The sequence below is a fragment of the Sinocyclocheilus rhinocerous genome, unplaced genomic scaffold (assembly GCF_001515625.1).
Source record: "Sinocyclocheilus rhinocerous isolate Xijiao unplaced genomic scaffold, SAMN03320098_v1.1 scaffold62, whole genome shotgun sequence".
Lineage (NCBI taxonomy): Eukaryota > Metazoa > Chordata > Actinopteri > Cypriniformes > Cyprinidae > Sinocyclocheilus > Sinocyclocheilus rhinocerous.
Window position 1 is genome coordinate 2,209,499 of NW_015656585.1, and position 26,092 is coordinate 2,235,590.

Below are 26,092 nucleotides of genomic sequence, written 5' to 3' on the forward strand. Positions count from 1 at the left end.
AAGAACAGATATGATGGAAGAGGAATTATTTGGTAATGCAAAAGTCTCAAGTCCACCCACCTAGAAAAGTAGTCCAACTTTCACATTTCAATGGTTAGTGCATTGATGTAAATGAGTGAGTTAGAGGGACTTCTGTGTTCTCTAGTATGATTTTAAATAGAAAATTCCTTAAAAATTCTGCCTCTTTAATTAATTCCTCCTAATTTATGAGAGTGTTGAAAGGTGAAATTTGCGAGGATTTCTCTATTTTCCTCTACTTACTAAGTCCTTCTTCCCAATAACTTTAATGTTTCAACTTGTCATTTCTGTTTGTCTGTGTATTTATTTTAAAGAATTTCTGTCTCCAAATCCTACGGCTTAACCTTGTTAGAGAGCAATTTAGTTTTTTTCAAACGAGTTTAATGATTGAAAATGACACAGCAGAGTGACAATTTTAAAATCAGAATGTTTAATTTTCATTTATAAATCTTTACTTTTAAATTTTAGAAGGCATTCACATGATTTCCTGTGCCAGTCAACAGCATCTTTTAGCAAATATGAGGAGTTATACACAACCTTGGAATATAATTTATCTTTCTTTACTACATATGCAACATAAGCATGCCAAGTTTCTTTGAATGTTATTGTATGAGTGTAAGTGTGACTTAAAAACGAGTTCTCTCTCGCAAACACTCGCGTTCGAGTTTCTCTGGGGAGCTTGTCTCAGTGTATGCTGAACTTTTTCTCCCCCCATCCACAGCTGAATGTATTTTACATACGAGTCTATTTTTCAGTTTCTGTCTCTTGTGATCATGTATACTGTCTGGCAAGGTGTCATCGAGCCACAGGGTCTGTGTGCTGCTGTGGCCACATTCAGGGAGGACTCTCTGGGACATTTCATGCTCCTGGTCCCAACAGCAGAAACTGAAGACTGAGGGTTTTGAATTGTTAATGTGTGCACTCTTTGGCAGGTACTAGAAATAGAAAGAAAAGACACAATTGCTGGTTAGTGGAGGCTGGGAGGGAAGCACAGAGTTTAAGTAGCTGCAGACCGCTTATTTGTGAATGCCACAGATACTATGGAACTATTATTGTTTCGAAGCTATGGACTTGTCTGAAGAGGGTTGTTTTGTAGTCAATATGTTTGTTTATAGGTGTGGGTTTATTTGTTTATTCACTTTTCTGTGTCTTTTTTTTTTTGCTCTGCTACATTTTCTAACACAATAATGAGACATCTCATGGTCAGTTTGATGGCTGTACTAGAAATTTTGTTTTTCTATAGATATTTAAAGGCTGAACCGAAGCACAGGATGGACTCTCGGATAAACTTCCATCATTAAAGTGCTGCCACTCGCTGACCTGAGATGTCAGAGCTAGCGAATTCATCCTACCGGTGTATTTGTTATCGTCGGCTGTATGCGTGCGCGACTCTCAGGGGGTAAGGAGACGAAGACGAAGCAAACAAGACGTCAATGTTGCATTGCCGCCCGCCCACCCTCACCCCTCCCCTCGCTCGGCACCCAAACAGTTTTAATTATATCTTCTCCCGTGTAGTGCGCCTCAGTAACCAAGGAGCTGACATTGATGCATGTGCTGATAAATCCACAAACACTGGAAACGAGATTAACAAAGATTTTGAGGAAAGGGTGACAGCTAATTTTGCGCAATGGTCCATGTCTCGTTCAGGAGTGATGTTTTGATAGAGAACCGGCTGAGAATTCAGCTTTTGTGTGGTGGAGTGGGATTAGATGGTAATATCAGGAGTTGCGTAGCATATGCACTTTTTTTGCTGATATTTTTTTTTTCTCCCACCAGCTCACGTTCCATGCATCATTTTGCCAGGTAGCCATTCTTGTCCTTCTGTGTTTGTACTGATGTCGGAGTAATGAGTGCGTGTTGTGTAAGTAGAGAGGGTTTGTGTGAAGTTAACTGGTTTAAAGATTTACAGAATGGCTATCTGCTGCTAGTTTTGATAGACAAGTAGACAGGACAAACCTAGGACACTTAATTGTGGCTAGGCTAAAATAAGTAACAAATTATATGTGTCGAAAGGCCAAACAAACCATTCTGCAGTTGTATCAGTAGCCTAAAGCTGTTTTATTTTGTGTTGAGCGATTGGCTCATGGGGCGGCCATGTTGTTGGTCACATGACCAGCAGAATGCTACTCTCCAATACACTTATCCTGGCTGTTATAAGAGTATTTCACTCATGAAATCACATAAAAGGGATAGTTCACCCAAAAATGAAAATTTAGTCATCATTTACTCACCCCCATGTCGTTCCAAACCTGTATTAATTTCTTTCTTATGTTGAACATAAAAGAAGATATGCTGGTAATCAAGTTGATGGTCCGCATTGATTTCCATGCTACGGAGGTCAGTGGGACCAACAGCTATTTGGTTCTTCAAAATTCTTCAAAATATCTTGTTTTGTGTTCAACATAAGAAAGAAACTTATTCAGGTTTGTAACAACATGAAGGTGAGGAAATGATGACAAAATGTTCATTTTTGGGTGAACTGTTCCTTTAATCATGACTGACTGCGGACAGTGCATTACTATAATGTTATTGGTTACTTAATAATTTATTTTCATAGAAGCTCCTATTTTCCTACACAATTCTGTATTTTTTTTACAAAATAATTTTGTAAAGAAATACAGAAAAACTGTAAACACATTTACAGAACAAATTGTACATTTTACAGTATAAAACTGTAATTTACAAACAAGAAAATGTGAATGTAGACCAGTAAATTCAATAACGCACACTGTTTTGTACCTTTAACATATACTGACAACCACCATAATAATGCAGGTGGGAAAGGAGAAAGCCACATAAAGAATCAAAATTCATCTTAAGTAGCTGTTCCACAAGCTGAAGTATATACTTAATATACAAAAGGTGTCACTCACGCAAACATAAAACACCATCATGGTAACACAACACTTCAATAATGCAATAAACATTCATTAAACGACTGAAGATGTAACATAAAACCCTAATGTACATAACTGATAACAAATCTGTTAAGAAACATTATTTAAACAAAATACTTTTAAATGTGGAGTCTTGCAAGTAATTCTGGGAATATCAGTTTACATACGTTCATACAGATATTATACAGTCATACATTGATTTATAATAATAATAATAATAATAATAATAATTAGTTCTTTTTGGCTTCTAAAAACTGTACAATTAACAGCATTTTACTGTAAAATTAAATTAAATGTCTGGTTAGAGCTTTTACAGTTTTTCCCTCATATTACGGGAACTTACTGTTAACCTATTAACAGTTTTTTTTTTCCTCCCTGTTTTCTTCCTGTTTTTACTAAATGTTACAGTTAAAATTACACTCTTTTTTTTACAGGGTAAATAGGTTTTAGCATTTTTTTCATATTTACTGGTAAATTCATTGCACAGTGTGCAGCAAAAATAACTTCACTGATCCTCAGTGACTTACTCTCTTCTGGAGAACACAAAACGTGACTTTTTTTTAAAAGAATATCCTGGCCACTATTTTCCATAAAATGAAAGTGAATGAGCACTTGGAATGTCAAACATTCAAAAATGTCAAAACAAACAAACAAACAAAAAAGGTATCATATAATGTCATAAGTATCATATGAGTTTTTTGTACCATTTTTATGATACTTTATGGTGCTTTTGCTTAATTTTTGAAGCTTGAAATCGAGTCACCATTCATTCCATTTAAATATAAGGAGCAACCAACACAATATTCAACAGTTCTACTTGTTTTCAACAGAAGAAATTAAATCATAATGGTTTGAAATGACATAATGCTGAGTAAATGTTGATAGGATTTTTTTCTCTCTCTCCCTAGAAGTACACTATTAAGTACTACTTAGCCTCCCAATGAAGCTTAGTGATGAAGAAATGGGAGATGTTTGGGTAATTACATATTCAGCTGCTCACAAGACACTTTGATGAGGATCTGATTTAGGCCTGATGTACCACCTTATGTGTTACCTTTATAAAGACCCTGTACTTTTATTCATATAATACACTATTTCATTCTGAAATGTAGACAGCTGTCACCGCAAAATGTCATCTCTATGTTCCCTTACATATTTTTTCTCCCTTTGTTGGTGCTATCATGAGCACTCATCTTATCTGCAGCAGTAGGGTTTGTATATTGAACAAGACTGACCTCTGTGTTTTTGAACCTGCTAACTGTCTTTAGAGGCTTGATCTGCCGTCTGGAGAGAAGGGTATCGCTTCGCTTTATCCTTTCTCTCAGAAGACCAGAGACAAGCAGATAACAATCATATCTGCCACTACTGATTCCTCATGTCTCTGTCAGCTGCATGTGTGTGTGATGGGGGGCTTCTGAGACCGCTGGCAATCCTCCACTCTCCACCCTATTTTGTGTCTATATGGCAGAAACATCTTGTAGTTTTCTTTTTTCCCTTTCTCATTCTTTTTTTCTCTCTCTTGTTTCTCTCTCTCTCTCTCTCTCTCCCCGCAAGCTTCCCTTTCAGAATCAGTTCCCCATCTTCATTTGCAGGCAGCTGACAGCTTCTTTCACTTTTCTTTGTCATTTCCACCCTTTCTTCTCCCTCTTTTTTTGCTTCTTTTCTCGCCCTTCGTCCTTCTCCATCTGCTTAGCTTTTGTTTGCTCCGGCCCTCTCTCATCCCAACTTGATAATGCGGAATGTGGTGTGACCCTGACCTCCATTGGTCTGGCGATGACCTTCGACCTCCACATGTTCTCCTCTGTCCTCTTTTTGACAGTTTGATTAATTACCCAGTGTTATGATTTATGAGTAAGCAATATGTAAAAAAAAAAAAAAAGCCAACAGGTGAAGTTAAAAAAGTTTCTTTAGGTTTTTTAATGGTATTTTTTATCCTTTGTGCCATTGTTGTATTCATGTTTATGGGGAAGGGGGTGTGCTCACTGCTCATGCAGTCAGTTGTGAAGTGTATTTGTCTTTATTATACAGCCAAAAGTTTGTTTGAAAAGCTTTGCTCCAAAACCTATTGAGCTGCATAGTTTTCTACATAGGCTGCTGACTTTTAAGATATCCGAGAGTTTGTTGTTAGCATGCTGCTAAGCTAGCAGCGCAGTAGTCTAAGAGGCATAAAAATAGATCCACTACCATATAAAAGTTTTTTTTTTTTAATATAATTTAATACTTTTGCAAGGATGCATTAAATAGACCAAAAGTGACAATCAAGACATTTATAATATTACAAAATATTTCTATTTCAAATAAATGGTGTTCTTTTGGGCTTTTTATTCATCAAAGAATCTTGGGGAGAAAAAAAAAACATTATTATGGTTTTCTCAAAAATGCTAAGCAGTAAAAATGTTTTCAACATTACGAGAAGTAATATTTTTTGAGCACCAAATCTGCATTTTACAATGATTTTTTTAAGGATCATGCAAGGCTAAAGACTGGATTAATGGCTGCTGAAAATCCAGATTTTCCAACTAAAGAATACATTATTATTTAAAATACATTTAAATAGAAAACAGTTATTTTAATTTACAATAATATTTTACAACTTTACTGTTCATTCGCCAATGTAGACTTGGTAAGAATTAGACTTTATTTCTTACAAACTTTAAATATCTTACTGACTCAACTCTTTTGGACAATAGTGTTATTGGAGATGCACAATGTTGCCAACTTAGCGACTTTTCAGTCCCCTTTAGCGACTTTTTTTCCAAAAAAGTTCGTTGCGACAAATCTAGCGGCTTCTTGGACACAACTTATTTAGTTTCTGAGACTCGCCGGTACTGCCGCGTGAGCGCGAGGTCTTGCTTTCCCAGCGCACACACACCTCTTTCTCTGCGTCTGCTCTGTTCAGCGAGCGGCTGAGAGGAGCATCGCTTTCAGTCAAAACTGATATTATGTTGCTTCTCTAATTTTTCATGCAAGTATAGCCGAAATCAAAGTACAGCTATTGTCTTTATTTTATGTGTATTTAATTTCAACAGACGACGGCTCGATTATTAATCAGGGTTTTTGTGCAGATTAAAATCTTGGAAGGGAGAGGTGGTTATGTAGTCTTAATGGGTCGCGTTTCAGTCACTATTTCATATTCATTCTGTTGTCTGACAACAGAAACATTAAAATATATATCAATGAAAACAGTTTTATTGAGAATTTAGCTGCATCAAAATACAGTATGTGGGCACAGAGAGGCAAACAAATGTAATAATAAATAATAAGGCAGTGAGCTGCCCTGTCCTGAGAATGTAAACAGGCTTGTGTAAGTAAATTGCTCAGTGCAAATAAAGAGAAGTAACGGGAACCTGGTATTTCTATGTTCTTTTTTCATGTGTCTAATAGACATGAACAAGTTCTTTGAAAAACATATATGACCTTTGAAACATGTCTAGTCCTCATGCTCTATGTTAAATATGGTTTCACTAATAATAAACATACATTTGCATATAGCATCCATATTTGTCCATGCCCATGTTGATTAGAGCATTAAAATATTGAAAAGTATTAATTTAAGGTACATTTAGAACAGATAAAAATGTGCGATTAAGTTGCGATTAATCATGAGTTAACACATGACAATCATGCGATTAAATATTTAAATCGATTGACAGCCCTAATATATATATATATATATATATATATATTAAAATAGTATTTTCTGCTATTAATTGAAGTGCAAGTATAACCTTGCTTCATACACAATTACTTTTCTCAATGCAATACATTCAGAGATTTCCTTCATTGCAAAGGATACATGGATGGCCACCTTAAAATGTGACTTTCTTAGAATGCAGCATGATATTTGGTACTGCTTTTGTGTAGGAGCATCTATGGTGCTTTAAAATGCAGCCTCTGTAGGCATCTCAGCTAGCTTTTGGAACAGAGCAGATGCGTTTCCTTTCGATGATAATACATAGAAATGGTAATCCTTCTCGTTTATAGGTGAAATCCTTCAACTTCACATTGGAAGTAATATTTCACTGTAATATATTCTCATTTAATCCAATGATCAGTGTCACCTTGGAGACCACCAGTACGTCTTTTAGCTCTCCTTCTCCAGGGCCACAATAACAAAGTAGAGGTCAAGGGATTCCACTTTAACCCTTGACCTCAGGGGATGGCCACAGTCAGTGGTGGTCAGTAAGATTAATACCCTGTAGGACACTCATTATTCATACTCAGCCAGAGATAGATTACACAGGAATATGAAGTTTGAGAACGCTGTTCCGCTCAAGAGGCCTTTAGCCTCTGGTCAGTTGCTAAATGTCTGGCGCTAATGCTCTTTTTATGGCCTCAATGTGGCCTGCAGTGTTGGACATTGTTTAAATCAGCATAGACTTAAGTTAGTTTGGTCCAATGGAGTTTGATTATGAGCATGCGTATTCTGACTGTAAACAGGCCAGTGTCTCTAAAGATCCTGATTATACATCTACAAAACTAAATTGAACTTTATTTTTTTTACTTTTACTTTTTTACTTAAATTTTTTGCTTTAAAATCAAAATTGTATTTTATTTTTGCTTTGCATTGCATTTTTTTTGTGATTTGTCTTTTTTTGTTTTGTTTTGTTCTTTGTTTTTAAAGGCTGAACTGAAAAAATAGCCTCAACAAGTGTCTACATGCAAACCAAAAGCTACCTTAGCTTTTATGCTGCGTGACTTTTAATGTATGCATGTTTAATAGCGTTGTCGCACATCTGTGCATATGTTGGCAGCCTTGTAATAAGCCACTAATCACGTACAGTACCGTTAACCTGTCAAAGCAAACGCCCTTTCCATCTCACCCTTATGGAATAGAGTCTCCTCCCTTTCAGTGTATGGTAATTTATATATATATATAACAGTTTGAGATATCATGGGGCAGCTATCACTGATCTATACCACCTATCTCCCTCATTAAAAATGTATGTGTCTGCAGGGTGGAAACAATATAGAAATATAAATCATGAAGCTAAAGGCATGCCCACTGTATCGCTCAATTATTCATATTCCTCCACCCCCACACCATAAACACACCTCTGGACCTCAGTACTGCCACACCTGCTATTTGTGCTACTGTACATGTGGAACTGGATCCAATAGATGGTGTCATGTATGTATGCATTTTTTTGGTAACACTTTGTTTTAAGGACCAATTCTTACTATTGAACTAGCCGTTTGTTAGCTTGCATATTACATGCATACTGGCCGTTTATTAGTACTTATAAAGCACATATTATATGCCTTATTCTGCATAACCATATTTTACATCCTACACCATACCTAGACTTAACAACTATTGATAAGCAGCAAATTAGGAGTTTGAGGGAAAACTCTTAATTAATAGTGAATATGTGTTCCCTATTCTAAAGTGTTACCATTTATGTATTTATTTGCATTTATTTAAAAAATATAAATACATGCATATATAATAATTCATGTTCCAGATGTATTTTTATATTTTATAGTAAGAATGCCATTTACAACCCATTTCACTTTAATGATTTATTTATAAAGTGTAGTCAAACAAATGAAAACAGGAGCTTGACTTAATCCATGATTATTTATGTATGTATGTATTAATATAATGTATTTATTTATTTGTTTATTTATTTATTCATCAAAATATTTTTTATTGTATTTTATTTTGAGATTTATTTACAGTAAGTAGGTTTTAGGACAACTTTGAAAGGTTTTGATCCACTTCAAATGTTGACGTGTGTGTGTGTGTGTATATATATATATATATATATATATATATATATATATATACTTATCCCTTAATTCAATACAGTCAAATAGCAGATCAATACAGTCAAAGGTTGTGTATTGTAGGTATTTAGTATTTAGTCTGTTTGTAGGTCAGCATTGTTTCTATAGTGGTAAACGGTGTTTCCCTTCTGCCAGAGTCACTTCCTTCTGAGCGATTGACACATTGCCCTCCTGTAAAAAGTTGACAAATGATTTCTGTAACATTTACTTACACAATCGATAGCTCTGACAAATTCCACCTGCACCATGATTAATGCTACACCACCCCTGCTTGCCATCTTTCTCTCTCCCTCCCTCACTCACTGTTTCGTTTAGTCTCTCTCTCTTTCCCCTCTTTCTTTCCCTGTCTCTCTTGCCCTCAAGGGGTTGCACAGCTCACTGAAAGCAGATGTGTGTGTTTGTATATGTGTCTTCGATCATGAGCGAGGTTTCCCAACATCTCTTTGATAAAGCCAAAGCCCCGAGCTGTAACTACAGTGTTGTAAACAGCGGGACAGCTTAATCACAGCCATGCGTCTCGGTCAGCTGTGCCGCTCAAAGCCTGGCTTATGTCTTTCCTCTTCCCCACTTGCACACGCAGTAATTTACTGTATGGAAGATTTGGATGGAGATTTAAAATCTCCTCTTATGTTTCACAGTCATTTAATGGACATTTACGAGGCCCTGAAAGTCCATCCAAATAATGTAACACATGATGACGTTCTGTAGGTCTTTCCTGATTCCTGCTGTGTACCGGTGGGAGGTATGCATATGAGTCATTTTATATAATATGTGTATGTGAATTAAATTGAACGCATGAACAATTTATTATTTGATTTGATTATTTCTCTTTGTGTTTAAAAATAGAGGTTCTCAAGCCAAAATATATTATTGTAATAATAGCAAATCTGAAATCAGTTAAAAAGCTAGCCATAAAACTATATGACTAATATTATGAAATGGAATGCACAAGATTTTGGTGATTGGATTTTTTTTTTAATGATATCATTATCATAATTGGATATTTTATTGCTATTTATCATAATTGGATATTCTTCTTCTTCTCATTCTCATTCTTATTAATAAGTGGAATTATTTATCATTAATGGATATTTAGTTTCCACAGTTTTTACATTAAATTTACCATTATTAACTAACAGTTTAGCAAATAGAATATCCATTTTTTCATACTGTACATTGTAATGTTATGATATAAATGTGCAATATGTGTGTGTATATATATATATATATATATATATATATATTAAATGTCACATGTAAAAATTTTCAAATTTTTGTATTGGCCGGAAATTTAATACCATTGCATCCCAAATTAGAAAACAATTTTTTTTATGATACTTAATTCTTATCAGAAGTCACAGTAAAACTTCCGATATATGCATATCTTGTGATTACACATCAGTTTCTGTATTAATATGACTAGTTGCATAATTGGTTGGCAACAGTAAATGACTAAACTCTTTGGTTAAGTCATACAACACCCCTATACAAGTTCTTCCTCAGCTCAACTTGTTTGGGGCACGTCCCATTTTGTAATCAAATAAGGTAAAGATTGTCTTTGCTGTGCAAATATGTACCACTGTATAAACAGTACAGCAAAATCTCAACCCGCTGACAGTATACGGTATATACCAGCTTTCTGCCCAGCTCTAGCGCTGAGTGTGTGCGTGTGTCGTCTCATCCAATCAGGACCGGGTATATTTGTATAGAGGAGCAGAAGGAACTGAAAGCGGTCTTAATCTCACGGAGAGAAAAAGAGAGAGAGGAGGTTTGTGTGTGGTATCTCGCAGAAAAGGATAATGGCCTCTCGCACGGTAGAAAAGAAGCCCATGTAGCGCCGCTGACAGACAAGGTCACCCAGAACTGTGGGGCGTAGAGTAGAGGTGGCCTTGAAAGGCAGGCCTCAATCTCAGTCTCACAGGGCTCGGGTTTATAATACTGTATCCTGGATTTACATTCACCTAGAGGGGGCAGACCGCACCGACCTGTAATGAAAGACTGTAATAGGGACCCACTGCCGCTCACCGATTCCCTCGCAGTATGTGGGAGGGAGGTCAGTCAGTTTGTCTCGTGTGTTGCTGCGCTTCTGTCTTCGTAAGGGTTATGCAAATGTTATTATTGTTATTACATTTGCTCGATATGCTTAAGGGTGTAATTTTTTAGTTTTTGTAATCAAATCTTTTTTTTTCAATTCGCATCTCTGTTTGAGTTTTTTGTGTGAGTGTAAATATGTGCCAAACCCTGCTCACATCATCTGTTCCCTCCGCCAATCATCACGCGCCGTCCTTGGTGCATCTTCCTCTCCGATTGGCTAGACTCCTCAGCCGTGGGCATTTCCACAGTCGGCAGCCAATCAGAGAACAGGACGCACAAACAGAGGGGACCAGGCCAAGGCCATGCTGTAATGGAGTGTCTCTCTGTCGCTTTTAACACCACCTCCCGCTTTGATCGCACACGCACACATTTTTACCACGTTAACATGCTCTCGTTGTAGGACATAAAAGCGTGTTGGTGTGCCAAGTTATATGTTGACTCCATATAGCACATACTACGTGGCATTTTTATCTCACACACGCACAAACACGTCCACTCCTGACTGCTATCAAGCGTGCTTTGTATCCGTCAAGTGTTGTTCTCACCACCGGGCCAAAAGCAATCCACGCTTTAGTTCATCAGAGACCGAAAAGAGACAAAAAAGAGAGACACACTCACTTCAAAGCCAAACAAAGGGCCGCAAATAGATAAAACACTGGGCTGTCCGTCAGAGGTATAGGATTATTAGCGACATCTCATTTCAGCCAAAATAGAGTTTATTTGAGAAGGGGTGATTTGGGGGACACGGCATCATTGCTGTACTTATCAATTACGCATCTAACCGGATCAAACCGAACAGTCCGATTTTGTGTTTGTATCAGTAAATGTGCAAATACGCTGTGGCAGAAGGTTTTCATGGTGATGGATCTTTTGTAGCGTTTGTTTGGCAGCGTAGAAATGCTCTCGGTTCTTTAATCTCAAGCTCTATGCGTTCCCTCACCCCATCTTAAACCGGTTTCTTAAAAGGTGAGCTGTTTTGTCATATAATTAAAACAACACTGACACACACACACACACACAAAAATAAAACCCGGAGATTTTTCCAGAATGTCACAGCGGTCTCAGTCACAGCTCGGAGAGATCAAGTCATTGTTGTGTTATGTGCAAGAAGTCGGCCGGTTTGAGACAGCCAGACAAAAGAGCACTAAAGAGGCAGTCCAGCGGCGGGTTATGGGGGTCTGAGCTCCAGTGAGGGGCTGCGGTGACCTGTGCTGACCGCTGGCCCAGGGGCCAGACCCTGTCGCCACTTGCCCCTCGAGGAGGTGCCTGCCAGGGCAGGAGGGCATGGGAAGAGTCCGGGATACGGCAAATGCGTCGTAAGGGAGAAAGAGAGGCTCTAGAGTCTTTCAAATAATAGGACGCACAACATTGCGAAGTTTGAATGCTGAATATAAAAACAGAGAAACTTGGTCATGAGTGCTTTATTTTTGTCAGTAATTATTGGAACCATAAGACTATAAATTATCATGTATTAATATTTTTATATATAAGTATAATCATTTTTGATTATTTGATATGAAATGTTTTATTTTATTTTTTATTCCAATTATTGAAACATTGATATATTACTATAGATATTCCTCTTATTTATAATAATAATAATAGTAACAATCATCATCAACTTCTTCTTATCATTATTATTTGTTTATTTTTTATTTTCTCTTCCAGTTTTTTAAAATAAATTTAGCTTGAATTGTGCAATGAATGTAAACTCGATTCAAACTTTTTTTTTTAGATAATTATTTTTTTTTTCATTATTATTAGCTTTATACTTTTGAAAAATGTGAAAAAACTGTCTAAGCACTTTGATTTGCTTGTCAACAACTATTATTTGACTTTTTGACAACTTTGGTGTAAATTAACAATTTAGATTCCCTAATAACTGTGAAGAATGCTGAAATTACTATATATTGCTGTAAAGATGTTTTATTGATCTGGTAAATATGATCCCAGTTGTATTGCATGAACCTAAGTTCAAAACTAAGCTCGGTTTAGTCCCTTTATGCAAATTATTCCATAACCCCTGCTTTCAAGACATTATTATTGCAAAACAAAAGATAAGATTTGGCAACAGAGAGTTTGTTGGTTTTTATCAAGCACCATTTCTTTTCCTCGGTCATTTATCCAACCTGCCACCAGTGGGCAGTGGCACCGAGCTCCACTCAGCCTCTCTCACCACACAGTTTAACCACAACACCACAGTAAATGCTGGCCGACATCACTTATATGACACCAGCCTGCCAGACAGGAACAACTAACTACAAATTTCAACCCCACGTCTGGTCAGTTTAGACTACCTCTGATAAACGCCTCCTCTACTTTTACACACCACAGGCTGTCTGACTGGATTTCAAAGAACATGACATTTATTTAATCAGAAACTGACTCAGAGTTCAACAGAAATTAATTACATTTGCTACAGTTTTATAATTTAATGATCGCATTGATTTTGTGTTAAATGTTTAATATGCATGCGTTTTAAATTGACTGTAAATGAAATTCTGATTTTAAAATTGATTTAAAACTGTAAATGAGCACATAATAATCTTGTTAGTGTTTTTAGTTCTTATTAGTTGTATTAGTAAAATGCTGGTGTGAGCTTATTTGTATTGATTAGACGTGAAAATGCTTGCTTTGCAGTCCATCATGTGAAATAATTATAATTGTTTGCTATTGACAGAAGTTTAATTTTTAATTAGCTGTTTTGAAAATGACACCTTTGTCTCTTTGTTGCTGCAGCTATGCATATTGTTTGAAGCTTGTATGTTGGTGGAAAAAAATAATTTGTCATGTGTAGAAAACTTGTTTTATTGCTTCAGAATGGTTAATTAGATACCTTTTAATATGAATGTTTTGTGATTAAATGCCATTTATATTTTAGCACAGTTTTAGTTTTTAGATCATTGAAATAATTCTACTTTTAAATAATTTTATTTAATTTATAAAAGTTATTTATTTATTTTAAATAGTAATTATTATTTAGATGTAGTAACATTTCCCCCCCTCTTATTTTCACTGAAGTTAGATTTGTAAACACTGGTCGTATTTTTAGAATATGCAGGGATCAGAATTCACTTTGATTTGCTGATTTTTTTCTGCGGGAGTTTGGGTGTGTATTGTGTGTTTACTTAGAGCTGGGCAGCAGAATAAGCGTCAGACTGTTTCATATCTGATTGCTCTCCAAAAAGACCACTGAGACACTGATGCCATTAAGTGTTAAAGGCTTTAAATGTGTTCCTTTATTTTTGTTGTGTATTGTTTTATTGAATTTATTTAATTGTATTCTTTTTTACTTTTTTGCTTTGTGTTTTTGGTTTCTTTGGTTTTATTTGATTAAAAACTACAGCGAAATTACATATTTTTTATATTCGATTTTACAATAATTTTTTATTCTTTTTTTATGAATTAAAATCAGACATGCATCTAAAATATTATAATTTTGACTTCAAAAAAACACCTTAAAATAATACGTACAGTTTAAAATATAGCAGAACTCATCATGTAAGCCTGAATATTCCACAATAAATTAGGAAAGCTGGATTTCCTCAGTAGCAGTATTTCTCTTTACGCTGAATGTCAGCGCGCTAACTGAAGCTGAAGCTGAATTTGAGCGCACATGAAAGCAACACTGACCTCCGTTCGCATCGAGAGCCGCTCTAATCCCTCTCCCAACAGTTCACTCCTCTACTGCACGCCACACAATGCCGTGACTCACAGCGCTGGCATACATGCCTCTCCCCGGACACCTTGCTTTATTATGAAAGGCCGGTTTGTTTTGGCAACTCAGGTACAATCAGAAAGAGCATTGGAGCCTGTTTATTTGTTTATTCATTTGTATGTGTTTTGTCTCTCAGGAGGGCTACGGGGTGATTGTGCTGAACCCCAACGAGAACTCTCTGGAGGTGGAGAAGGTTCCGGATCCAGCCAACAAACCGTCCCCGGATGCCTCTGATGAGCCGGCTGAAAAGAGAGAGAGGAAGGAAGAGCGGGAGAACAAGAAAAAGAAGGACTTTTATGAGAAGTATCGCAACCCACAGAAGGAAAGAGAGATGGAGCACATCCCGATACGAGTGAGTGGCCGAGGGAGGATGATGGGTAGGAGAGAGAGAAAAGAATATGGGGTGAAATAGAGGGTGAGAGGGGGTTTTAGGCAGCTGAGTGAGTGGGCCACACATGTGTGGTCAGGAGGCTGTGGAGAGTTTGGACACCATCCAGATTTTTCATCTCGCTTTCTCTGTTTGTAAAAACCCAGCTTGATAAGCACAGTTTTTATTCCTTGATGCACTTAGCTTGTCCCTTCTCTTTTCTTTCTTTCTTTCTTTCTTAACATTAATTACATCACAGATATGAACCATTAGGGGGAGGGACATTTTAATTCTAGAGAGCATCTGATTGGACAAAAATCTGTGCAGTGCTGGATGAGTCATCAATAAATTTGCTCTGTTTTTCCAGTAAAGAAACAGTAAATTTGAAATGCAAATATCTGCTAAATATTAATTTGGTCAACCTTTAAAGTCTTGATGAAAGTAGTAGTTTAGTTTTTTTGAATTAAAAAAAAGAAGAAAAAAAAGTAAGGTGCTTTTTTTTTTTAAATCCATGTTTATATACAGTAGATTTTGAGATGTGCCCGTTGCTGTCAAAAATGGAGGCTAGGATTTAAGTGGACTAAATGATTGGAAAATTCTGGCATAGGTCAACAGACAGAAGTATGTCATTTTCACAGGAAGATATTTTAATAAAAAATTGTGAAGTCCTAAAAATGCATAGATGTTTCATTCACAATAAGATCATTAACATGCATTTAGAAAATAGATAGCATGAATTTTCATTTCATGTTGACTTTAAGAGTACAAAGCATACAAATGATCTTAAAGCTAACAGAAATTGAATAGGATCTTCAACAGACAGCTTAGTTTAGTCAAACTTTTTTATTTATTACAGTATTTACAGATTGTACAATACACAGTCTCTCAAACACACACATTTTTGTGTATACATTATGCACTCCATGCACAAATAATGCATTCTAAATTAAAAAAAATTATAATAATAATTTCTAATGCAAAACCATGAGGCAACCGGATGAAACAAGGAAGCATCAATTGGAAATACATAAAATTTGTCTTCCGAAAGTTAGCTCTTTGTCTTATCACCATTTGACGGCCACGTCACATATCGTCACACTCCTTGTGCTGTCATTTACCGTCGTTGACTCAGTAGCCGTGTGTGAGCTGTCAACACACTTCTGAGACTAACTTCACACACACACACACACACACACACAAAGCACACTGAGGTATAATTATCTGTACTATTAGCATCAAGTCAGCTTTAAAACCCTCATACCTCTCACTTCACCTCTTTTTGTAAACAGATTCTCTTAATTACCCTCTTTTTATCGCCGTAAATTAACTCTAGCATCTATCCTTCCTTAATACATTCTCATTGAGGACAGAATTCTGTGGTGTTGCCCAGATGAAGTTGTTTTTTAACACACACACACACACACACACACGCTCAGTAAGAGAAAAAAAAAATCTATGAAATAGCCATCAGTGAGTGTGAATCTGAGATTTCAACACCTCGTCCGTTTCTGAGGCGTTTCATCAGTGTTGGTGTGGTGAATAGAGGAAGTTGCTCTCCAGGCTGCTGTGTATAATGGAAAAACTCACTGTCAATATCTATAAGAGCCTGGCGCTGCTGACATCTTCATGTGCACGTACAGCAATGTGTGTTTATGAGTAAGAGATCGAGAAGGAGTGTGTGTATGTCTCCGAGAAGAGCCGCATCACCCTGAAGAGATGGAAGGGAAGAAACCATATTAATGTCTTAATAAATATTTCAGCTGGGATAGTTTGGGATTCATATAATGAGATGACTTAGCATCTCTCGCTCTCCTCCTGAACTTTTGGCACATTGTAAGTCTATTGGTATGAGATTGTTAGTCCAGTTCTGCCGGATGGCCTTGCAGTATTCTACACTCTTTCCACTCTTCTGCATTATGCAGCTTCAGACTGGAGCGAGCTGCAGCGGCACAAGGACGTGCACTGATGACTGTGTGTCTCTGACTTATACTGTATGTGTGCTTGTGAATTCCTGTAGGGAGAATTGCCAAATGGAAATGCATGCAAATTGGAAAAGCCGTTTTGTTTTGAACCACTGCAGGAAAATATTAAAGAGACTCTGTTGGGATGATTTCAAGCTTTCGTTTATGTGTGTTGTTGGCTTGTTTAGTTTTTATATAACTAATATCCTGCAGCACATTGTCAGTGGCTGAAATGTAATGATTCAGCACTCTGATTTAATTTTCGTTGTATACTTTAAGATCCTCTATGATTGTTAATGGTTTATGTGTACTGGTACTTAAGTGATTATAGTTGCATAAAAAACATACTGTGGAAAGACTTTCATAACATTGGAAATAGTTTCATAACATTTACAAACATTATTAGCTGTGCTTGTTAAGGCAAACATTGCTATTAGTCTTACAAATATTTTTTTCCCCTTCTTCTAATCTCCTAACCCTAAATGTTAAACTTAGGTAGACCCAAGACCTTTCTAGGCACAGTGTGATTAAAAACTCAATGGTGGGCTCTTTAGAAATTGGCTAGCAATCAAACAAACCCCTAAAACCACTCAGAACACATTAGCAACCCCATAGCAATGCTCTGGAAGGCGTTTAGCATAGTGTTGGCAAGTTTTTCATTAGCAAGTACACACATTTTCAACAGAAAAAACTAATATAATATTAAAAACTAATATAATATAATATATTATAATATAATTATAAAAAATTTACAGATCATTGGTTAATTTTAATTCAGTTATCCAGAAATGTAACCACACTTTTTTTCGTATGTTTTAAAACTTATTAATGCTGTTTCCTAGTGACAACACAAACTCACTACAATATTTTTTGGTAGCACTTTCCAATAAGGGTTCATTAGTTAATGCTAATTGATGCATTAACATTAGCATTAACAATAAGCATTACATTTGTTACAGTATTTATTAATCTATTTTTATTAACACTAGTTAACATTAGATTAATACATGCTTTAGAAGTGTAATGTAGTTAACTAATGTTAACAAATGGAACCTTATTGTAAAGTGTTAACCAATTTTTATTTATTTATTTATTTAAAAAAGTAACTTAAAATGTGTCAAGTCAATAATTACAAAAAGAAAAAAAAGGTTGTTTATTTGTTAGGTTGATTATGTTAATCTTTAGGTAGCCTTAATTTTTATTTATTTGTTTATTATTTTTATTATTATTATTTGTTAGACGTTGTTTTTTTTTTGTATTTACTTAAATACAAAACTTAAGTACCTCCTGTTATGAATTACTGATCTATATTCATTTGCGTTCTTTCAGTAAGATACCATGTTCTGACAAACGTGTACAAAGACGTAGGAATCATACGCACTGATTTACATATTTGATAACCAGCACTGAAGTCCTCCATGACTTCATTTTAGCACACGCATTATTTGGTAGTACGTAATAGCATTGCATCCAATCAGATTTCTGTATATGAGTCTACTCAAATCTTTTTCACACATTTTTTATGAATTTGTAACCGCACCGATGTCCAGGTACATTAGCATGTGTGTGTGTGTGTGTATTTGTGTGTGTTTTCTCCTCCTCTCCACCCATCCTCTCAGCTCCTAGAGTAGGAGGCGGGTCACAGCGAGTCCCATTCTCCCAAAGTTTTTAATCTTTTATAGTGGCATTGTACGCAACTGAACCTCCTCTCCTCCCCTCCTTGACTCCCCGTAGAGCACTAGACCACCTGCACGTCGCTCCGGCCGGGCCCTGCAGCTTCGGGCTTTGGTAGCGTTGAGTTGATTAATACACTTCCTTACCCCCATTAAGGAGCCCTTAACTGCCTTTAGCACTCTTACTTTTTAGCCCCCCTTCGGGCTGCGAGCCCCCAGGCCTGCCTAATCTCCCTGCGATCTTACAGATCACAGCCCCAGCGGCCCACGTCTGCTGACGCCGAAGAAGAGGGGTGGACATGAGAACCGGGGGGCCGAAATAGTGGGGGTGGCATACAAAGTTTTTTTGGGAGTTCACTTTACTCTGAATTTGAGGCCTAATCCAGTTACCTATTTTCTGTCAGCCAAGCGGAGGAATAGCAAGAACAAAACCCACATTCAGAGCTTAAGAAGCTTCCAAAGATTTCATTCAGGCCTGAGCGGACCCGGCTTAGGGCCCCAGCCCCAAGGGGAAAAGAGCAAGTGGACAAAAAGCCCAGTGCGCTCAGCCTTTCTCTAAAGCACCACTTATTTTTGTAAATGACTAGAATCCTTCTCCTAACACTTTTTTTTTCTCTCACATTTCTTATTGTTGCTTTTTTTGTAAAACGGTTCGGGCGCGAGAGAAAGTGAGAGCACTTCGTCAAACATTCAGACGCAGCAGCTTGTGGGAGGTGTTTTTCTTTTCTTTTCTTGCTCTTTCCATCTCTCCATTTATTCTTTTCTTAAGTGCCTGCAGAACTTTAAGTGTCAGATCCTTGTGGAGATGGCATGAGTTTATTGAACGCTCAAGATCGCCATTGCTTTCATACATGTACGCGATGACCTAACAAGAGAAAAACAAAACATCCATTGACACTAGGCCTCTGCTTTACCTTGTTTTGCAACACGCAGTTCTGCCTCTTGTCGCATTTACCGTGAATTGATTTTCTAGGCAGTAACGTTTAAGTCCTGGGTATGTTAGCTGGAAAATAATGCTGAAAAATAAAAGGGTGGCCTTTATAGTTATGATAGAAATGTTCTGGGTTGATGAAATCTGGCACAACACATTGAGCCTTATTCATGAAACACGAGCAGAACTGTGTAAATCATTCGTGCATCCATTCATGCAACAGTTTTACGTGCAGTTTATACAGAAATTGGTTCTGTTCATGTTTCATGAATAAGGCCCATTGGGTTTCCACGAATTATAGCACACAAGTTTTCTTGCTTGCATATTTTATTTTGCTTCTGAAAATTCACTGAAATTTTGTTGTAAATTTAGTAATTTCTGTATCTTTTTTTATTTATTTTTTTTAAGGGAGCACATGCCTGAAGTTAGTAATTATCATATTATATGGCCAAAATATTTTCATATAACGGCTTACAGCCTGAGTGTAATAATAAATAATATAACATTTATTTGTCAATTGTAATTTATTCCTGGGTTAGCAAAGCTGAATTTTCAGCAGTCATTGCTCCAGTCTTCAGTGTCACACCATTCTTCAGAAATCATTAAATATGCTTATTTTCTGCTCAAGAAACGTCTTTTTATTATCAATGTTGAAAACAATTGTGCTGCTGCTCTTGTAGTTACTGTGGATTTTTTTTAAATTCTTGAATAGAAAGAAATATCCTTGCTGAATTAAAGTATTACTTTAAAATAATAATAATAATAATAATAATAATAATATAGGCAAAATAACAGTTTTGGATAGAAATTTGTGTACACACATAGTGAATGAGACTTTTTGTAATTTAAAGACATTTTTGTGACCAACTGTTTTTTTTTTTTTTTTGTAGTAGTAGTAGTAGTATGCAATAAAAACTTTCCAAAGTCAATATTTAGCAAAAAAAAATTATGTTGTAATGCTTTACCAATATCTTGCATATGATTATGAATGCAAGCATGTTGTGTTGTCTCAATAATGTGCTCCAGAATCATATAAAGTTGTCACGAATGGGGCACTGGTAGGATGTTAGCGTCGGTTCAAGGGGTTACTGCTGGTGTTCCTATTTTGTGTACCTCTACTGCGTCCTTCGTCTCCACAGGAACGACATCCATTATTTATCCCTCGTCTTCTCTCTCCTGTTCCCCTGGGGACGAGAGGAATCCGTGTTTTGGAGATGTACTGTTTCCCAATGCCTGGCTCGTTTAATCGCGATTATATAAGCAAATTCCATATATGTGCCACCACATGTGGAGAGAAAAAAAAAACAATAAAATAAAATATGCTACATAAACTTAAGCCTCTTAGATAAACTTTGGATGGCAAAGGTTTCTGACAGTAAATGACAATCATTCATACAGTGTTTTAAACCATGTATAATGCTTCTGTTCTGAGTTGCAGTAACTTTTTTTTTTATTTTACTCACCAAAGCCAAATTTTGCACAATTTGGTGCTTACAGACAGTAAATTTTGGAACCTGGAAACATATGATTCATATAGACCTGTGTTTATCTTTTATAAGTTACATAGAGTGATTTTCATAGTATGAATGAAAAGTAAAAAAGGAAATGACAATAAAAATAAAAAAAAATTTGAGATTGATCTGCTCTCTAGTTATTTAAAAATATTTAGAGAGCGAGAGAGAGAAAGTGAGAGAGAATGTGAAGTGACTGTGTGTCTGAGGCAGCTGTCTCCATGTGCCTGTATGTGCGTGTTGTCCTGTTATTTTTGCATATGAACTGCTTGTCAACCCTTGCCACCGTCTGAGATCTCCTCTCTCTGAAGCTGTGCATTGTAACCGCTCTCGGGGCGAATCCTGCTGTAACTCGGCTCAGATGTCTGCTCCCAATCTTCCCGTTAGGTCAACCAAGAAACACATCCAATCTGCTGTCAGAAGCCAAGGCAAGGCCCTTCACAGCAGGCCTTCACCACCAAACGACACACAAACCACTGTCTGTGCCTTCTTCCCACTAACATCAATTAAAGCAAGGCAGTAATTTAATCTGACAATCACAGGCTTTGAGTGAGACTGGTTGAGATGTCACAGAGATGACCTTTCTGCCCACATGCAGTCTTTTGCCTAGGCCTTTGTAGTTTGTTAATGAGATATTGATTTGAAACAATGCACTAGCAAATTTTGTCGAGATTAGCTCCATGCTAACAAGGTCACAGCGCTGTCACAGTACAGTCTCGTGTTTATCAGCACCATACCTCCACCTCCTTTATTTAAGAGCCCTCTTAGGGGGTTCTCGGGGCGAATCCCGCTGTAACTCGGCTCTGATGTCTGCTCCCAATCTTCCCGTTAGGTCAACCAAGAAACACATCCAATCTGCTGTCAGAAGCCAAACCAAGGGCCTTCACAGCAGGCCTTCACCACCAAACGACACACGAACCACTGTCTGTGCCTTCTTCCCACTAACATCAATTAAAGCAAGGCAGTAATTTAATCTGACAATCACAGGCTTTGAGTGAGACTGGTTGAGATGTCACAGAGATGACCTTTCTGCCCACATGCAGTCTTTTGCCTAGGCCTTTGTAGTTTGTTAATGAGATATTGATTTGAAACAATGCACTAGCAAATTTTGTCGAGATTAGCTCCATGCTAACAAGGTCACAGCGCTGTCACAGTACAGTCTCGTGTTTATCAGCACCATACCTCCACCTCCTTTATTTAAGAGCCCTCTTAGGGGGTCTGTAAACCCCCCCATGCCTTTTTCATTTCCCGTTTTCCCTAAGCATGTTGATATTCTGCCCACATCTTCTCCGTTGGCCTCTTTTGTCATTTTACTGGCTTTCGGTGAGCTCGCTAGTCGTTAATTACTTGTGATTTTCAAGTCATCTCCTTGGTTCGTGTTCTCTCCCCCCTTTTCCCTCCGCTAGATATGAGGGCTCCTGCCGCGGTCACACTCTTTTCTGAAAGAGCACCTTGTCTGGAACTGGCCAGGTGTGGACGGCAAATCTGCAGGAAGTGAGTGCCAGTGCTCATTTTGCCAGCCCGAGGCGTCTAGTGTTCCATGCACGCTAACAGCGCTATCAGGAAGTCCACGCGCCGCCATGAAACCCAGTCTCAGCCTTATCCGAGTATACAAACCCAGCACTCACACTGCCAACTTTCAAATCCCTCAGCATTATCGGCTTTCCCAGACTCCTATTTCTTACTATCAGTCCGCGGTCTCTGTAAACGCTAGCCATGTGGAGCTAGCGACAGGCTAACGGACGTTTGAGGCACTTAATGTGAATCTCGGCAAACACCGGGAAAGTAGGTCCACATTCTAATGGCTCCGGTGATAATACAAAACACGCAATTACCTCCTTGGATTGTTTAACGTTTAATCGTTTAACTAAATGAAAATAATCCCATGTCCTGCAGAAAAGCTACTACTGGCCATTGAAATGAGCTGAGAGGATTGTGTTTGCCCAGTGCGGCTAGAAAGAGTTTGGCTTGTTTGTTCCGATTGAGCTTTTTAAAGGTGATACTTAGCAATCGGAATGTCGTGAAAAAAGTTCTTGGTCTGATTAGTACTTACAGACTAAAGATTAAAAGTAATGTTAATTCGGAACGTTAAATAAAAAATGTATCGATAAAAATATCATGGTTTCCATATAGAATATTGAGCAGCACAAATGTTTTCAGCATCGATGTTTCTTGAGCACCAAATCAGCATATTAAAATCATTTCTGAAGGATCATGTGACACTGAAGGCTTGAGTAAGGACGAAAAATGGAAGTAACAGGAATAAATTACATTTTTAAATGGGGCTGGAGTTACGCTCATTGTGGATCTAAAATGGAGCTGTGAATCTTCATTTAATGGCATTTTTCTTCTGATTGCTGACAATGAAGGTGATAGAGAGAAAGATGTGCAGGAAGAATCTGTCATGCTGCAAAAAAGGAAAAATTTCTTTTAGAAGCTGTGCTCGCATCCTATATGCCAATTCAAGGGGTTTGCAGAGTGTGGGACACCTCCATATGACTTCGCTCAGATTGTGTGGAGTATTTCCAAGAAGTGTATTAAATTGATAAGAGAAGGAAAAGAGAAAAACTCAAATAGTGCGCTGTTATAACAGATAATGCCAGATGTTGTTGAGGTGAAACTGAGGAAACCGCAGTCTATGTCAATTGAGATACGTTTACGCTGATAGACATGCATGTGGTCACATAATGTACATGTGCTGTTGACATGGCATGTGGTTTGAAAGGGATCCATTCATTTTTAGTGGATCGACATGAAGTTGGATTTTGCCTGTGAATATACAATTATCTAATTATTATTATTTTTGTTTTATTTTTGTAAGCAATTTCAAGTCAGATGTGAGATTGCCCTGCTGTGATAGAAAAAAAACCCCATTAAAATTAGCAATATGGAGTGAAATATGATAAGAAGAAGAAGAAAACGAAAAGGTTTGTTAATGGCTTGTTTTGAATTACATATTTGAATTACCTTAAAAATGTCAGTTTACAGTTTATTGAGTCCCGTGGAGCTAAATCCAGTTTTAAATGGGCAAAAAATAGGTGGTGGACAACATTTGGCAGATGTTACTTGTGTGTGAAAAGTGATATCTAAATATTTATTTATTAAATGTTGCTGTCTTAATTTGTCACACTGGAAGTAGAAGGTCAATATGAGCTCCTTGCATTGTGGGATACAATATCCAGAGCAGTTTGTCGTCTGTACGTCATTTAGACAAATGCACTGTGGTGAGTCATCCGGATATTGTTTGTCTGCATATAGAAAATTGCATACAGTGCTATATATATATACTGTTTAGCAAAAGTACAGTATGTTAGTATGCTGTTCCAAACAGCCAGTGAAGACGTTGACTAGATGTGGATCTACTCCATGTTAATTTTCTTAGTCTTGAACGAAGTCTTGACTCTGCATAATAGAAAGAGAGATTTTTTAGCCTTAAATAAGAATGAAATGTTTGTGTTTACCTGGAAACTAGCATGTGGGCAACTAACCATTGGCAATAATGTGTTAAAATAGTTTAACAGCTTGAAAAAACCTGCAGTGCAATGGCAGTGTCTTACAGTGTGACATGATGCACTCCGTCTATAACTAATTTTATTCACAATCTTTCTTTCTTTCTTTCTTTCTTTCTTTCTTTCTGCATGCTATTTAAGTTCATTGCAAAATCTCTAGAATTAAATAAATATAATTAATATTAATGCATTAATAAATAATGATCGTGAGAATGTATACATTTTAAAGCTGAAATTATTCATTTATTTATTTTAAATCCTAGCTTAATATGCAGTCATTGATAACTATGGCATCCATAGGCTGACTTTCAGTTTGTCCATGCAATGGGAGACAAAGAGTGCGTTTGAGGAACTTGTCATTATTTTTGCAATTGTTTTTGGTGATGCTAGCGATGCAGAAAGTTACGTCCATACGTATTCAGAAACATTGAGACAATGTCTGCAACAGGTCTGCACACTCTGGGAGTCTTCCAGGTCTTGCACATGCATGGATGAGATGAAGGCTGACAGCGAGAGAGAGAGAGAGAGGGTGAACCTGTCACCAGGAACTGCTCTCTACGGATGTATTGTTTCGCAGGAGCTGATTAACCCTAGGAAATAATTACACAAATATGCAAATGCTGTTTAGATAAGTGTGGGCTCTATCAGAGGAGGTAGTCAATCATAGGGGAAGGTTGGAGGGAGTCGGTGGTCTGTATGTGCTTGTGTGTACGTATAGGCCAGGTGTCAGACTCTGTGCCGGGGTGATAAGGGGAGGGGGATGTTACCTGGTTTTGTGTGGCATCACCCTTGTGCAATAGTGGAGACTTAATTTATTGAAAAACACACACTTATGCACAGACAGAACAGCATAACGTTCAGTTTGTTTGCTTCACTATAAAATAACCTTCCAAGATGCACTCTTGTAATTGCATTTGTAATTTGTAACTTCTGTGTAAACCTTTTTTTTAAACAGTCATGAAAATTACAGCAAATATTTTATTTTTTGTTATCTTATTTTATTTAATTTTATTTTGTTGTTTTTTGTTTTTTTCTTTTGTTTTCTTTTGTGTGCTTTGTAGGGATGTAACGATTAACTGCGAGCCGGTTGAAAATCGATTAAAATATGTGACGATTCAAATCGGTTGAGATGCTAAACAAATCGCGATTCATTTAGGGGTAGGAGTTTATATAAATGTATGTCTGAGGGGAAATTACTGTCTTTAGAAAAGTTTAGATGGTATTTTTTCTTTTCATCTTGCCCATGTATAATGCATATTAAAGTTCATAAGTGCAGCGCTGCTTTGTTTACAGCGGAAACCAAAGAAGCGCTTCAAGCGCCACCTGCTGGCAGAGAGTGAATCTATGTCTCATTCAGTTCTGCTGTTTTTGTTTCATGCAGATATTTTTTATATATAGTTTCACAAAACTGAAGTCAAACCATTCTGTTTTTGCTTCAAATTTCGAAATTATACAATCTAATTTAGGTTAAAAACTGCTCATGTTGCATGTATGCAGCATCTTTGTTTGGATCAAGATTAAAATGCAGTGGTTGCCTCTAATTTTAAAAGGAAAGAGCACAGACAAAGCCTTATTTTGTTCATATGAAGAGATTTATTTTATTTGTGTTACTTATTTGATTTG

The 26,092-nt window shown here is 36.9% G+C and overlaps 1 protein-coding gene across 3 annotated transcripts in view; it reads left to right on the top strand.

Moving 5' to 3' along the window:
- Positions 1-26,092, top strand: part of arb2a (ARB2 cotranscriptional regulator A) — a 180,605-nt gene that overhangs the window by 66,264 nt on the left and 88,249 nt on the right. For all 3 annotated transcript variants that reach the window (XM_016527978.1, XM_016527980.1, XM_016527979.1), the window contains exon 7: positions 14,654-14,869. In XM_016527978.1, the coding sequence (XP_016383464.1) occupies positions 14,654-14,869 (216 nt within the window). The remainder of the gene's footprint in view (positions 1-14,653; positions 14,870-26,092) is intronic.